We start from the raw sequence: 13,605 nt of genomic DNA, 5'->3' as shown, positions 1-13,605 counted from the left end.
GATTGTAGAGTAATTTTGAACCAATCACAGAATGACACGTAGATGATGTTAAAATATTATAAAATATGTTGTTAAAATATCATTATTTTTTTTCTAAGGTTGAAAATTTTCCACACATAACTACTTCACCAGGAGATAAATAAGATAAGAAAATAAGAGAATGAAATCATGAAATATATATATATATATATATATATATATATATATATATATATATATATATATATATATATATTCGAGAAAAATGGTATTGAGACTTAAATGCAGTTAAGAGTAGTAATTTTTTTTTAACGTAGGGCAATTTTAGAACGGAGAAATTGGGTGGGGCGCAAGTACTGGTTAAATGACATAATGTGTCTATTATAAAGTGGCCAGGTGTGTCTATTATAAAGTGCCTATTCAGTGCGCTGACAAAATTCTTTGTTACCTCCAACAAGTTGTAAATAATATAATGTTTAAATAATTTTAAGACAGGTTTAATATTTAAATAACTTAATATTTGTTTAATTAATATATTAATATTTTATATATGTTCAATTTTGTAATAATGTCTAATTAATTTATTTAGTTTTATAATAATTTTATTTATTTTATTGTTTTGTTTAATTTTTTAATTATGATTTTTTTAATAATTTCATTTTTGTCAGAAAAAAACAGGAATTGAATTGGAGATATATCTAGTTATAGAAGTACGCATATTGGACATATTAAACAAAAAAATCATTCTAACATATTAAACCGATAAAATACAAAGAATAATAAATAATTTATATTATATAATTATTAAATTAAAAACTAATCTATAATAAAAGTATTAAAAATATTAAACATATTAAACAAAGAAATCATAACGTATTAAACAAATAAAATATAAAAATATAAAATAATTTATATAATTATTAAATTAAAAAAAATCTATAATAAACATACTAGACATATTAAAATATTAAAAAAAAATCATTCTAACATATTAAACAAATGAATAAAAAATAGTTTATATAATTATTAAATTAAAAAATAATTTATAAAAAACATATTAATTTTTTTTAATATAATAAATAAATAAAATACGAACAATAATAAATAAATAACTATATGCACCAAAACAGATTTATATCGAAAACCGTTTTTGTTTCGAAAATCGTTTGGATACTAGTTTTAAAATCTGTTGTTTTTGAAATTAGTTAAAAATCATTTTAAAAATCTATTTTAGTGCATTTTCAATGATTCATACCTGATCCGTGACCACACAGCATTGAGAGTTGAGAGTAGTAATATTTTTTTTAACCTCCCTTATTTAATTTGGTCAGAAGGGGCAATTTTAAAATTGTATTAGAATTGTTGGGTGCAGAGAGAAATTGGGTTCAGAGAGAAACTCGGGTTTACAGTTGGGCCTGTTGGGCCGCAAGTCCTGGTTAAATTAGACATCATGCGTCTCTTATAAACCTAGGGTTTTCAGTGGTTTATGCTTCCGCCTCTACTGAAAGAAAGGGTTTCTCTGTTACCTCGTTGCAACAAATATCATGGTGCGTTTGTTTTCTCTCTGCAAAATCTCTTTGAAAATGTTCTTACTTCTTTTCCAAATCCACGTGAATTGTGATTGACTTTGGCGGTTATTTCTTGCAGGCACCAAAGAAGGATAAGGCTCCTCCACCTTCCTCCAAGCCCGCCAAATCTGGCGGTGGCAAGCAGAAGAAGAAGGTTCGTTTCTCGTCAAAGTTCCATTCTTTCTTAATATAATTATGTTTTGGTCCATTTGGTATTCCTGGGTCAGCGCCATTATCTTTATTTCATCATCTTCCAGAACTCTTTTTTTTTGTGTGTGATTAATGCAATACAAGGTATATATGATGTGATGTTTTGGTGGAACTTGTGTTCAACAGAAGTGGAGCAAGGGAAAGCAAAAGGAGAAGGTGAATAACATGGTGCTATTTGATCAGGGTACCTATGACAAACTCCTCTCAGAAGCACCCAAATACAAGCTCATCACTCCTTCAATTCTCTCTGATCGTTTGAGGGTATGTTTTTCTTCTCTTGCTCTGTTAATGTAATTTTGTTAGTTGTGTTGTTTTATAGATACGTTAATTTCTAGGAGAGGTCGTATCTTTTAGTGTTGCTTTGATACGTGTACTGTGCTATAAATCAATGTGGGCTATCCGCATTGTTTCATCTGATTGATACTGGGTGTTATTTGTTTGGTGTTATGCTTATTCGTTACCCAAGACAAAACATTTTTTCTTTTTTATGTATTAATAGTTGTTTTTTTGTCAAGCATCATGAAAGAACTTGTAAAATGCATTTGATATCTGACTAAATTGCTTTGGAGAAAATGAAGATGCGATATTCTCTCACATCCATGACTGATATCCACGGGTTTTTGCGTTATGATATTTTGAACTGTTTATTGTTCAATAATTGATTATCAACTTCATACTTTTTCTCCAAATTTCGTCAGTCTAACCATTCCAGTAGATAATGTCATTTCTATGTTCTACTTTTGACTTTTAAGTTAAACCTGTCTCCCTTTTGTGATTCACACTTATACCTATAATTTTATATGCTCAATGACTGTCATGAATTAATAATAAGCATGGTATATTGAATAATATATAATCGTTTTTCCTGCACTTTACAGATTAATGGATCACTTGCAAGGAAGGCTATAAGAGAACTGATGGCCAGAGGTTCAATCAGGATGGTGTCTGCCCATGCCAGTCAGCAAATTTACACCAGGGCAACAAACACCTAAATGTGGGATTGTTCCTAGGTTATGGAGTACTAGTAGAAATAGTGAAGTATGTTCTTTTGAAGTTTAAGATGCATCTCATACTAGCTTCTCAGTTCTCGATTGTTGTTGAATCCAGGCTGAGATTGTATTTTTGGTTTCCTTCCATGTTTTGATCTTTTAAAATATTCTGGCTGTTGTCTTTTCTTTACATGTTTTGTTGACTTGATTTGTTAACGTGCCGGAGATTCTTTGTGAAAGCAAAACCAATTGGAAAATGTCGGATATTTAGTAATGGATTTAGATTGGGTTGGTTTACTACTAGAGTTCAGTTTTAACTGTTACAATCAAATCTGAGAACTTGATCTACATTTTTGGCGTGTTATGAAGTAATTTTCAACCAATACCAGTTCATTAGGGATATATATCGTCTCGTTTGGAAACAAGTATAACAAAAGAGTTAGGGTGTTGAGAAGTTTGAGGCATTAATGTCTAAATAATTTGACTCATCAATCGTTGAAGTTACTCTAAAACATGTTTAATATGATTAACCATTAATGCTTCCTTTTATAATAGAAGGTTACGGTCTAATTCAAACCTTCACGTCTCCAAGCATATGCTCTCTAATCACGATGTAGACTTAGTTCAAGCATTCAACTGTTAATACATTGTCACCGTCAGAAATGAAGTTGTGCTAAACAATAAGAAATTATTTGGTAATATTTCAGTGTACATGATCCCAAGTATATGTTGGAGGATCTTAACAGATGCTTGCAAACTAAGGAGGCAAGGCTGGAACCAGTATACAAAATTTCTTGAAATTAGAACATGAGTCAAAAAACATATGCGTTCAATTAAAATCATAGTTGCTCTTGTATATTATTACTGTTTTTTTCTTATGTTTATATCTGCATTATTTTTCTTTTAGTGGGGTGAATTACGTCCTCACGACTCCTTATGTTACTGTAGTACCTTAATTACTCAATTCCCTTTTAGGATAATCTGTAATATAATTGACCATTGTTGAATCGCTTTATATCTATCAACCCGGAGAAATTTAAATTTAGTAAATATGGTAACTGTTTTTCTTATACAGAAAGTGAGAAGAATAGTTAGTTGGTAATTAATTGGTGCTCAGAATAAGAAACTCGAATGGTAAATTCTATTGATTCCACATTCATACGAACCAGACCACTATGAATACGATAGGAATAACAAAAAGTGCACATGGATGGTTGCTATTTCATTGTAGCTGGGCGAGGTATCCTTAGCTACATATATGCATGTATATTAATGTTGTTCATTAATTAGTATATATGAAATTGGGGACACAGCAAAACATAACCATCATTTTTGAGATAGACAGATAGGATACGAGTTTAAATAATTAAATAATATATCATTTTGAGGAGTTCCCAAAACCCTCATTCAGTTGTAGATATCTGCATCAGAAACCTGAAAAGATGCTATTTTATCAAAAAAATTGTCCCTGTGATTCAAATGAAACTTATATATATATATATATATATATATATATATATATATATATATATATATATATATATATATATATATATATATATATATATATATATATATATATATATATATATATATATATATATATATATATATATATATATATATAATAAACTGCACACTCATTTGGTGACATTTGAGTGAAAGCAGTGTCACTCTGCTTCATATAATTGCAGCTGGTTCCTGTAGCAAATCATTGGGCCAAGCTCTCATCTTACAAAAGATTGCATGACTTTTCCTTTTGCACCGTACAAAAATTAATCTACTTTTTCTTCTCACTTAAAATTCACTTTATGACTCCCAAAATGTCTCTCTGTGTTTGTTTTTCAGATCTATATTTTGGCAGAATGGCTTTTTGCTTACACAATAAATGTTCAAGAAGATAAAACCTATCCGTGAGGTGTTCCGAAAGGCCTCATCTTCCATAGTACATTTCAATAGAGAAATTTAGCTTACTTTTCTATTTTAATAAGAGGGCATTTTTCTTTTTAAACTTTATCACAAACAATTTTCCATTCTTTGGACCCGGTGGTTCCGAATTGGAGATCCATAAAGAAGTAAATTAAAAGATATAATCAAAATTGAACTTTTTCTGATGAGGGTATTAATCAAAGTGGAATCAACACTTCAAAATGCCACTTTTATGTTTTTCTCATCAACTTAAAATGACTCATTGAAACCTTTTGGGTTACAAGGTTATAACGTATTTCGATGTATCATATCATACCATGGAGAAAATAGACGGAAAGGAACAAGCCTCAGTTTCCAACTCAAGACTCTACGCACTTCATATTGCCATCTGGAAGTCCCACATTGTTCAGAATATTAGAAAAATTAGTCTTTATAAATCTTCTGACAATCATGTCAGTTCGCCGAGCTGGGTAACGTCAGCTTGTGACCTGAGTGGGGGCTTTAAGGTGATTGAACAAGGCTATGGCTTGCTAAGCTGGTCTGGAAGCTGCATCTTGCTGGCTTGCCCACTCCAAGTCAGGAGTTGAGCCAAGGGACCTTTGCGAAGGCATAGGTTTCCTGGTTTCTAGACAGGAGGGCACAGCGTGAGGCTGGTTTCACAGAGCAGCGATAACCTTCGGCTCTTGACAGTGGAGGGATAACAGGCTGCTGCACTTCCAGCCCTAATCGGGCTTGGTGAACCTTGCTCTTGAACAATCATTTTTTTTATTTCATGTGCTTTTTATTATTCTGTAACTTACACTGATTGGTTTTTACTTTTTTATACTTGAATTCCATATGCAGCTAGGCTCCAAGCCTACAACTACTGGATGCTTCTTTTTTGTTACTAATTGTCTCCTTTGTTCACCAATGTCTTCAAACTGCAATCATGTAAATGCAAAGGAAAGTCGGCAACTGATCCATAAATCAGAGGGAAGCAACTCAACAAAATATGTCATATGTTTTCTGATCTGCAACAGGGCAAGAAACTTGACCAATAATTTATCATCTCCATCTAGAAAACAAAAATAATGTCTAATGTTGCACACTTACCTGCTTTGTGTATTTCTCACCCAAGCAAGTTCCTTTTTATCAGATACTGTATGGTGCCTGCATCATCTGTAGTAAGTTTGCCCTACACCTTTTTAGTCCTTGTTTCTTAACCGAAGTTGAAAATTCGTGTTGTCTTTAGTTCAACAGACAGGTTTGTTGCCTCGATGCTGTCTAAGAATATAACCATTTTCTCCACTTCCTGACAAAAGCTTCCATTACAATGCATACTGCGAAATTTTAGAATTTTTTATCAGCAATCTGCAAAAGATACCATTTTCAAACAACCATGTGATGCTCAATTAAAAATATTCAGGAATGAGTTGAGAAGTCTAGTGAGTAGGGAAAAACAAAGAGTAAACTATATAATCATAGATCTTAGATTCAAACCAAGATGGTATAATTGCTAGCTCCTTTGGTGACATCTAGGAACACAAATATTCTACTTGTCTCCCTCAATTCATTTGTTATATATGGAGCTGATGGAAAACACCAAGACTCAGACTTCAGAACAAGTTGTGCATATCATCTCCTACTTCTGTATCCCTCTATTATCTTCTCTAACAAGAGTAAATGGAAACAAACACAAAGAAGTCTCTGCACATTCGGTGCAACAGTTTGCCCTCTTCACCTCACCCACTTTTATCACAATTCCAGGATCACTTGCAGAGAATGAAAGACTCCGAAGCCACCAGCACTTGTCTGTCATCATCTTCAATAAGCCAAAAACTAAATGGCTTGCAGGATTTGCATGACTATGCCGATAAGTTGTTCCAGTTACCCAGTATCAGACAAGCCTTTGCACGAGAATGCAGTGAAAAGTATGTTGATGTTCTGTTAGAAGGGTCACTGACACTCCTTGATATCTGTAGTACAGCACAAGATTGCCTCTTGCAATCAAAGGAAAGCGTTGACATGGTTTATTCAGTTATTCGAAGAAAGGGTGCGGACACTGAATTCACAGTTGAGGGTGGAAAATACTTGGCATCTAGGAAGAGAAGATGAAGAAGGTGATTCGAAAGGCCTTAGGAAATTTGAAAGGAAATAACAGCGAGTTAATGGTTAATGAGACTTTGTCTATTCTTGGAATCTTAAAAGAAGCAGAAGCAGTCACCATGAGGTCCTTAGAGTCCTTGTTGCTGTTTGTCTCTGACTCTAAGTGTCAATCAAAGCAGAAAAGATGGTCTATAATATCTAAGCTGATGCAGCCTGATAGAATAAACTGTGACTCTCAAGAAGACACAAATGAATTTGTAAAGATGGACTCAACTTTGCAATCAATCCTTAATAACAAGCCTTTGTCTGTTGAGAATTTTCACAGCCATATGGAAAATTTGGAGACATGCATTGAGGATCTAGAAGTAGGTGTTGAACACCTTTCAAGGAAACTCGTTAAAACAAGAGTATCCCTTCTCAACGTCTTCAGCCACTAGTTGGAGAAAAACAATCTAAATGTTGTATGCGAACACCCAAATTCATTTTTGACCTATTGCTGTACACAGATGTAATTAAAACTTGTCCTTTCACTAAATACAATAATCAAATGATCAAACCACATCCTTTCTTTCTTTATATATATGTAGAGAAATTTCTTTCTTCTCTTGCTTTCTTTCTTTCTTTCTTCGCAAATTCTTTGTCCACGTGTGAATTTTGTTTGCTTGATTGAATGGTTTGAAAAAAGTGACAGCCACAGTTCCCTTACGAAGTTTCTTTCTTTGGAAATTCTTACGTAGGTCTGAATTGCTATTGAATGGACAGAAGAAAGTGAAAAATGAAATTTAGAGCAAGGTTCAAAGTGAAATTGATTTTCTTTTTCGTATTTTAATTGTACTAGAATGTATTAAGTTATATTGGTTGTAAATTGTTCTTATCCTCAGTTGTCGCGTACTCAACCTAGCATATATTAAGGAAAAATAAACCTTTTTTTCGTTGTAATCCCTGAACAAGCCAATGACTGATATGACAAGTTGAACGACTATAGTTTCTTTAACGCCATTATAAATTGCATAACCATTTCAAACCCAGTACTTGTGGATGTTCAATCAATCACCTTGTTTCCATTCCAACCTCTAAATGAAGATTTATTCTTCACCTAAGCAATAAAAATGATGAAAAGATGAGGCAGTGCAGCTAATATAATAATAATTAATCAGCAACCCCTCCAGATCAATTATTAAACCCACATGGGATTCAAAACCAGTTTGAAATTGAATCCATATATAGTTCGCTGTCAAGGTCACTAGTACAAATAGGTTGAAGAGTAAACAATAGTCAAAATTAAGTGTCTGCACATGTTTCTTTCTTTCAGGTGCTGAAATTCAATGAAGAACGTGATTTTTGTCTTCCTGTAATGAGGGAAAAGCCAATTAGTTGTCATTTGTCAGTTCCTTATATTAGTATGATTCCTTATTATCAGTTTCCCGTGTTCCGAGCAGTTGCTATTCAGTTGCTATTAAGGTTATTCTATTTGCAAAATATAATATTATACCTGCATTTCTTGCAATGAAGAAAGGCCTAGCCATTAGACAATGCCACTCGTGAGTTTGATGCATTGATAACACCAATATGGATTACTACAAGCGTGTGCTGTGAAAAAAAACAAGTCATGAGTTGTATTGTTCCTATGCAAGAGACACTGCATTAACATTACTGAGATCTTCGATAAATCTGAATCTGAATCAGTTAGCCCCTATGGATTTTTGTTAATATTTGATTCCTTCTGTCTCCTGAACTCCCAATATATATTGAGCTAATCTCAGTGGAAGGAAGGTATATCCAAAGACTCAATTGTATAGGGTCAATCCAAAGCCTTTCTCTTGTCTGAGAAAATGGCAGCCACCCCTTTTAGCCCAAAATCTCATTCTCATCACCAATCTCGCTCAAAGAGCTTGCCCTGTAGACCACACCCTCTTATTCTACAATGCAATCAACACTTGGGAAGTTTGGAGGCTTCGGCTTCAGATTCAACTTCCCCTTCATCATCATTGTTCAGACAAAAACTAACCGGTCTGCAGACTTTGCATGATTGTATTGAAAAGCTGGTTCTGCTGCCTCATACACAGGAAGTCCTAGTCCAAGAGCGTCAAGAGAAGTGGGTAGAAGAGCTTTTGGATGGATCTTTAAGGCTCCTAGATGTAAGTACTGCTGCAAAGGATGCTTTGCTTCACACAAAAGAATGTGCACGAGAACTTCAATCGATTATGAGAAGAAAAAGGGGAGGTGAAATGGAGGTGGCAGCTGAGGTCAGAAAATTCTTGGCTTCTAGGAAGGTAGTAAAGAAGGCAATCCTCAAAGCATTGGAGAATTTGCAGGCAGCTGTGAAGAAAGCAAAATTTTCTCCAAGCAACAAGGATCACCGAACCGCAACCTTGGCTAACTTGTTCAAAGATGTAGAAGTAATCACTCTTTCCATATTGGAGTCACTGATGAACTTCATCTCTGGATCAGCACAAGCCAAACCAAGTAAATGGTCTTTGGTTTCCAAACTCATGCACAACAAAAAGGTCACTTCTACACAAGAATCAGAGCAGAATGAATTCTCCAACGTGGATGCTGCATTGCAATCGTTTGTATTTCACATGACAAGAAAGTCTGACAGTATCAATAATTTGCAGCACCATTTACAAGATTTAGAGTCAGTCATTCAAGACTTCGTGGAAGGACTTGAAACTCTTTTTAAACGTTGTATCAAAATTAGAGTTTCTCTTCTCAACATCCTCAATCACTAGCTGTACAAATCCGTGCCAATGTTTTGTGATTATGTCAATGAAATTGGCTCCTAATTTAGATGATAATCTTTCTATACCCTTTTTTTTTTGTTTCATATGCTGTTTATTTCCTCAGTAACTCTTTCTGCATAGTTTTTTCAATTTGATGCATTTTCCCTATCAAATTGGAAAGCTTTTTCGTTATGGCTATAAATCTAGCCTCTGAAGTGTATATGGTTATCAGCAAGTGTATTTTTAATTTTTCCTGCATCATTTTCTACTGAGTCACATTGCTAAATGACATTGTATCATTGATTTTGATAATAACATTCCCTTCAACAAAGTGCTAACAGTTAAAATTTCTCAAAGCACTGTGATATCAAGCTCTCTTCGCAGAGTGCCAGAAGAAGTCACTGTTTACGTTGCCCTTACAAAATCATTCCCTTACAACCAAATACTCCATGTTGTTACACCAAATATAGATCTTCATGCTTCGGCAGGAATGTGTTTCCAATAATTCACTCTTCATATCTAGAATTTTAGATTGAAAAAGGATAATTTACATTAGTACTTAGTCTGTAATCCAATTAGGCCTCCTTTATGTAAGGGCACAAACCTAAGGAAGAAGGTTTGAGCTTTCCAATTACAAACCCAACGGCAAAAATGACAACAAAGAGAGTACATGATTTCTGAGCTGTCCTTGCATTTAATTTTCAGGTCACAAGATCACAAGAAAATGCATTAAGAAATAACTAATAACTTCCACTTGGAAAAAAAAGAATATTCTGCAAACAAATATTAATGTATTGAAGCAGAAGAAATTACCACTAACCTCCACTTATTGTTGTTCACGTGTCAATTAAACATGTAACTTAGAAAATACAAAATGGAAGCAGAAGAAGATTAATTAACTGGTATTGAGCTGGGGACAATAAACATTGCCACCAAGAAATAGCCAACATATTACTATATCAGAAGATGAAGTTTTCTCTTGTCGTGAATCTGTCCTGTTGTAGGTAGACAATTTCATAGACTTAAAATCAATTATGTTAGGAAACAACTCTTCTCTTCCTCCTGACAGAAGCTCACATTACGATGCATGCATCACACAGAATGAACTAGTGTATTGTCAAGATATGCCACTTTGCAAGAATCCATGTGATTCCCAACTTACAAGTAAAAAATCGAGGGATGAGTTGGAAGCATGATGCTTAATGGTTAAGATGCTGAGATCCAAATCATGATGATATAATTGCATACTCATCAGGTGACATTGGAGGAAAAAAAGAATCCTCTTGTCTCCCTTATTCTGTTTCTTCATTTGCTATATATAATACAAATGCCTACCACAACAAGTCAGGCTTTGAAGCAAACTCTACACATTACCTTCTAAGAAGAAAAAAATGGCAGTCATTGAAAAGAGAACACAAAACTCTCTACATCTTCGCAGCAACAGCTTGCCCTCTGCAGCTCACCCTTTTGTATCACAATTTGAGGAGCATTTGAGAAGATTGAGAGGTTCTGAAGCCACTTCTTCATTGTCATCATCTTCGGTGAGCCACAAACTTAACGAGATGCTCGATTTGCAAGATTACACCGATAAGTTGCTTCAATTGACAACTGAACAGCAAGTTTTAGCCCGGGAGTGCAATGAAAAATGGGGTGATGATCTACTAGAAGGGTCTCTTAGGCTCTTAGATATCTGTGCTGCAGCTAAAGATTGTCTTCAGCAATCAAAGCAAAGCATGTGTGACTTAATGTCAGTCATGAGAAGAAAGAAAGGCAATGAAACCGGATTCGCGGTTGAAAGTGTGAAATACTTAGCTGTGAGGAAGAAGATCAAGAAGCAAATTCGAAAGGCCCTGCTAAATTTGAAGCACAAGGACAACAACACTTCACCCATGCTCAGCTTCTTAGATGAAGCAGAAGCAATCACCATAAGCTCATTAGAAAGTTTGTTACTTTTTATCTCTGCTCCAAAAGAACATAGCAGATGGTCAGCAATCTCCAAGTTGGTGCGGCCTAAAAGAGTTATTTGTGACTCTCAAGAATCAACCATAAATGAATTTGAAAAGGTGGATGCAGCTTTGCAGTCTCTCATCAGTCACAAACCTTCATCCACTGAGAATTTTCAAAGTCATATGGAAAATTTGGAGCTGTGCATCCAAGATCTGGAGATAGGAGTTGATCATCTCTCAAGAAAATTAATTAGAAACAGAGTTTCCCTTCTCAACATCTTCAACCACTAATCATAGTATCTATATGATTTTTGTGCACTCAATTTTTCTCCATGAGCGTCACAAAACTGTACATGAATGTGATATAATCTGTTTATAATGTTACTCCAGCATCTATTTCTTTTGTTCAGTTCCTTTTTTTACCCTCATACATCACACCTCAAATGTTCACCAATAAAACAGTTAACATACTTTTTTTTCATTTTATTTAGTCCACCTAAAGATGTTACATATACCGATGCCATGCAGCTAATCACATTTGTTAATCAAGTTTTATTTCTTCTTTCTGTGAAAAACAAAACTAAAGTTGGAGAAGCAACATAAACAATTTTAAACTTATGCAAATCATGTGCTGAAGGCATATATTAGCTGGTGGTCATACAACTGCCATCAGGTTGATGTTTAAATCAAAACCTAATGTCTGCACATGTTTTCATGTTTTATTTTCTAAGGATAATGAAAAACAATATAGTTTTATCATCAAATACAACGTGCATGTATATCAATGTTCATTAATTAGTATATATGAAATTGGGGACACAGCAAAACATAACCATCATTTTTGAGATAGACAGGTGGGATATGAGTTTAAATAATTAAATAATATAACATTTGCAGAGTTCCCAATACCCTCATTCAGTTGTAGATATCAGCATCAGAAACCTGCAAAGATGTTCTTTTTTCAAAAAAATGTCCCTGTGATTCAAATGAAACTTATATATATATAATAAACTGCACACTCATTTGGTGACATTTGAGTGAAAGCACTCTCATTCTGCTTCATATCATTGCCGCTGGTTCCTGTAGCAAATCATTGGGCCAAGCTCTCAGCTTACACAAGATTACATGACTTTTCCTTTTGCACCCTACAAAAATTAATCTACTTTTTCTTCTCACTTAAACTTTACTTTATGACTCCCAAAATGTCTCTATGTGTTTGTTTTTCAGATCTATATTTTGGCAGAAGGGCTTTTGCTTACACAATAAATGTTCAAGAAGAATAAAACCTATCCATGGGGTGTTCCGAAAGGCCTCATCTTCCATAAAGAATTACAGTAAAAGATATAATCAAAATTGAAGTTTTTCTGATGAGGGTATTAATCAAAGTGGAATCAACACTTTAAAATGCCACTTATTTGGTTTTCTCATCAACTTAAAATTACTCAATGAAATCTTTTGGGTTACAACGTTATAACGTATTACGATGTATCATTTACCGTGGAGGTTATAACAAGCCTCAGTTTCCAACTCAAGACTCTACGAACATAATATTGCCATTTGGCAGTCCCATGTCGTTAAGAATATTAGACAAACTAGTCTTTATAAATCTTCTGACAAACATGTCAGTTCGCCGAGCTGGGTAACGTCAGCTTGTGACCTGAGTGGGGGCTTTAAGATGATTGAACAAGGCTATGGCTTGCTTAGCTAGTCTGGAGGCTGCAACTTCCTGGCCTGCCCACTCCAGTGGAGGGATAACAGGCTGCTGCTCCTCCAGACCCCAAATGAGCTTGGTGAGCCTTGTTCTTGAACAATCATTTTTTTTCTTACTAGGTTATCTAACGTCATAAACCTAGGCGTGTAACTTTAAATCTCTGTTTTAATGAAACTGAGTGCCAAAAGATAGTTAAAGTTTTGCTGACACCTTTACCCATCGAACAAGTCTACACATGCACGCGAGGGCTGACAGTGAAATACATTTTTTAAAAAGCTAATTTTCAAACCTATCCATGAGGTGTTCCGAAAGGCCTCATCTTCCATAGTACATTTCAATAGATAAATTTAGCTTACTTTTATATTTTAATAAGAGGTTTTTTAAACTTTATCACACTTATGGGGTTTAAGAAGAAATGATGAAGGTGCACAAACAATTTTCCATTCTTTGGGTCCGGTGGTTCCG

The 13,605-nt window shown here is 34.3% G+C and overlaps 4 protein-coding genes and 1 long non-coding RNA gene across 5 annotated transcripts; 4 read left to right on the top strand and 1 right to left on the bottom strand.

Moving 5' to 3' along the window:
- Positions 1–1,370: 1,370 nt before the first annotated feature.
- Positions 1,371–3,043, top strand: LOC108339646 (40S ribosomal protein S25). Its single transcript, XM_017576822.2, has 4 exons — positions 1,371–1,526; positions 1,627–1,701; positions 1,884–2,018; positions 2,636–3,043. Exons 1-4 carry the CDS (start codon positions 1,524–1,526, stop codon positions 2,747–2,749), a joined length of 327 nt encoding a protein of 108 aa, XP_017432311.1. The 5' UTR covers positions 1,371–1,523; the 3' UTR covers positions 2,750–3,043.
- Positions 3,044–4,822: 1,779 nt separating this feature from the next.
- Positions 4,823–6,094, bottom strand: LOC128196798 (uncharacterized). Its single transcript, XR_008249173.1, has 2 exons — positions 5,768–6,094; positions 4,823–5,685 (listed from the first exon to the last, which is right to left on the bottom strand). It is a non-coding gene; the product is annotated as an uncharacterized LOC128196798 (long non-coding RNA).
- Positions 6,095–6,594: 500 nt separating this feature from the next.
- Positions 6,595–7,313, top strand: LOC108339465 (uncharacterized). The gene has a single exon (XM_017576593.2). The coding sequence runs from the start codon at positions 6,766–6,768 to the stop codon at positions 7,195–7,197; it is 432 nt and encodes a 143-aa protein (XP_017432082.1). The 5' UTR covers positions 6,595–6,765; the 3' UTR covers positions 7,198–7,313.
- An 888-nt stretch (positions 7,314–8,201) lies between these two features.
- On the top strand, positions 8,202–9,555 carry LOC108339464 (uncharacterized). The gene has a single exon (XM_017576591.2). The coding sequence runs from the start codon at positions 8,593–8,595 to the stop codon at positions 9,490–9,492; it is 900 nt and encodes a 299-aa protein (XP_017432080.2). The 5' UTR covers positions 8,202–8,592; the 3' UTR covers positions 9,493–9,555.
- Positions 9,556–10,304: 749 nt separating this feature from the next.
- On the top strand, positions 10,305–11,783 carry LOC108339463 (uncharacterized). Its single transcript, XM_017576590.2, has one exon. The coding sequence runs from the start codon at positions 10,875–10,877 to the stop codon at positions 11,718–11,720; it is 846 nt and encodes a 281-aa protein (XP_017432079.1). The 5' UTR covers positions 10,305–10,874; the 3' UTR covers positions 11,721–11,783.
- The last annotated feature ends 1,822 nt before the right edge of the window (positions 11,784–13,605 follow it).

This window comes from Vigna angularis, chromosome 5, assembly GCF_016808095.1.
Source record: "Vigna angularis cultivar LongXiaoDou No.4 chromosome 5, ASM1680809v1, whole genome shotgun sequence".
In the NCBI taxonomy this organism is placed as follows: Eukaryota; Viridiplantae; Streptophyta; class Magnoliopsida; order Fabales; family Fabaceae; genus Vigna; species Vigna angularis.
Note: the sequence above shows the minus strand (reverse complement) of the source record. Positions and strands in the feature narration are given on the sequence as shown.

Bases quoted from the DNA above. Each gene is read 5' to 3' on its own strand.
- LOC108339646 (XM_017576822.2), top strand. The intron at 1,702-1,883 runs GTTCGTTTCTCG...TGTGTTCAACAG, and splicing joins GTGGCAAGCAGAAGAAGAAG to AAGTGGAGCAAGGGAAAGCA. The intron at 2,019-2,635 runs GTATGTTTTTCT...TGCACTTTACAG, and splicing joins TTCTCTCTGATCGTTTGAGG to ATTAATGGATCACTTGCAAG.
- LOC108339463 (XM_017576590.2), top strand. From the start codon at position 10,875: ATGGCAGTCATTGAAAAGAGAACACAAAACTCTCTACATCTTCGCAGC.
- LOC108339465 (XM_017576593.2), top strand. From the start codon at position 6,766: ATGAAGAAGGTGATTCGAAAGGCCTTAGGAAATTTGAAAGGAAATAAC.
- LOC108339464 (XM_017576591.2), top strand. From the start codon at position 8,593: ATGGCAGCCACCCCTTTTAGCCCAAAATCTCATTCTCATCACCAATCT.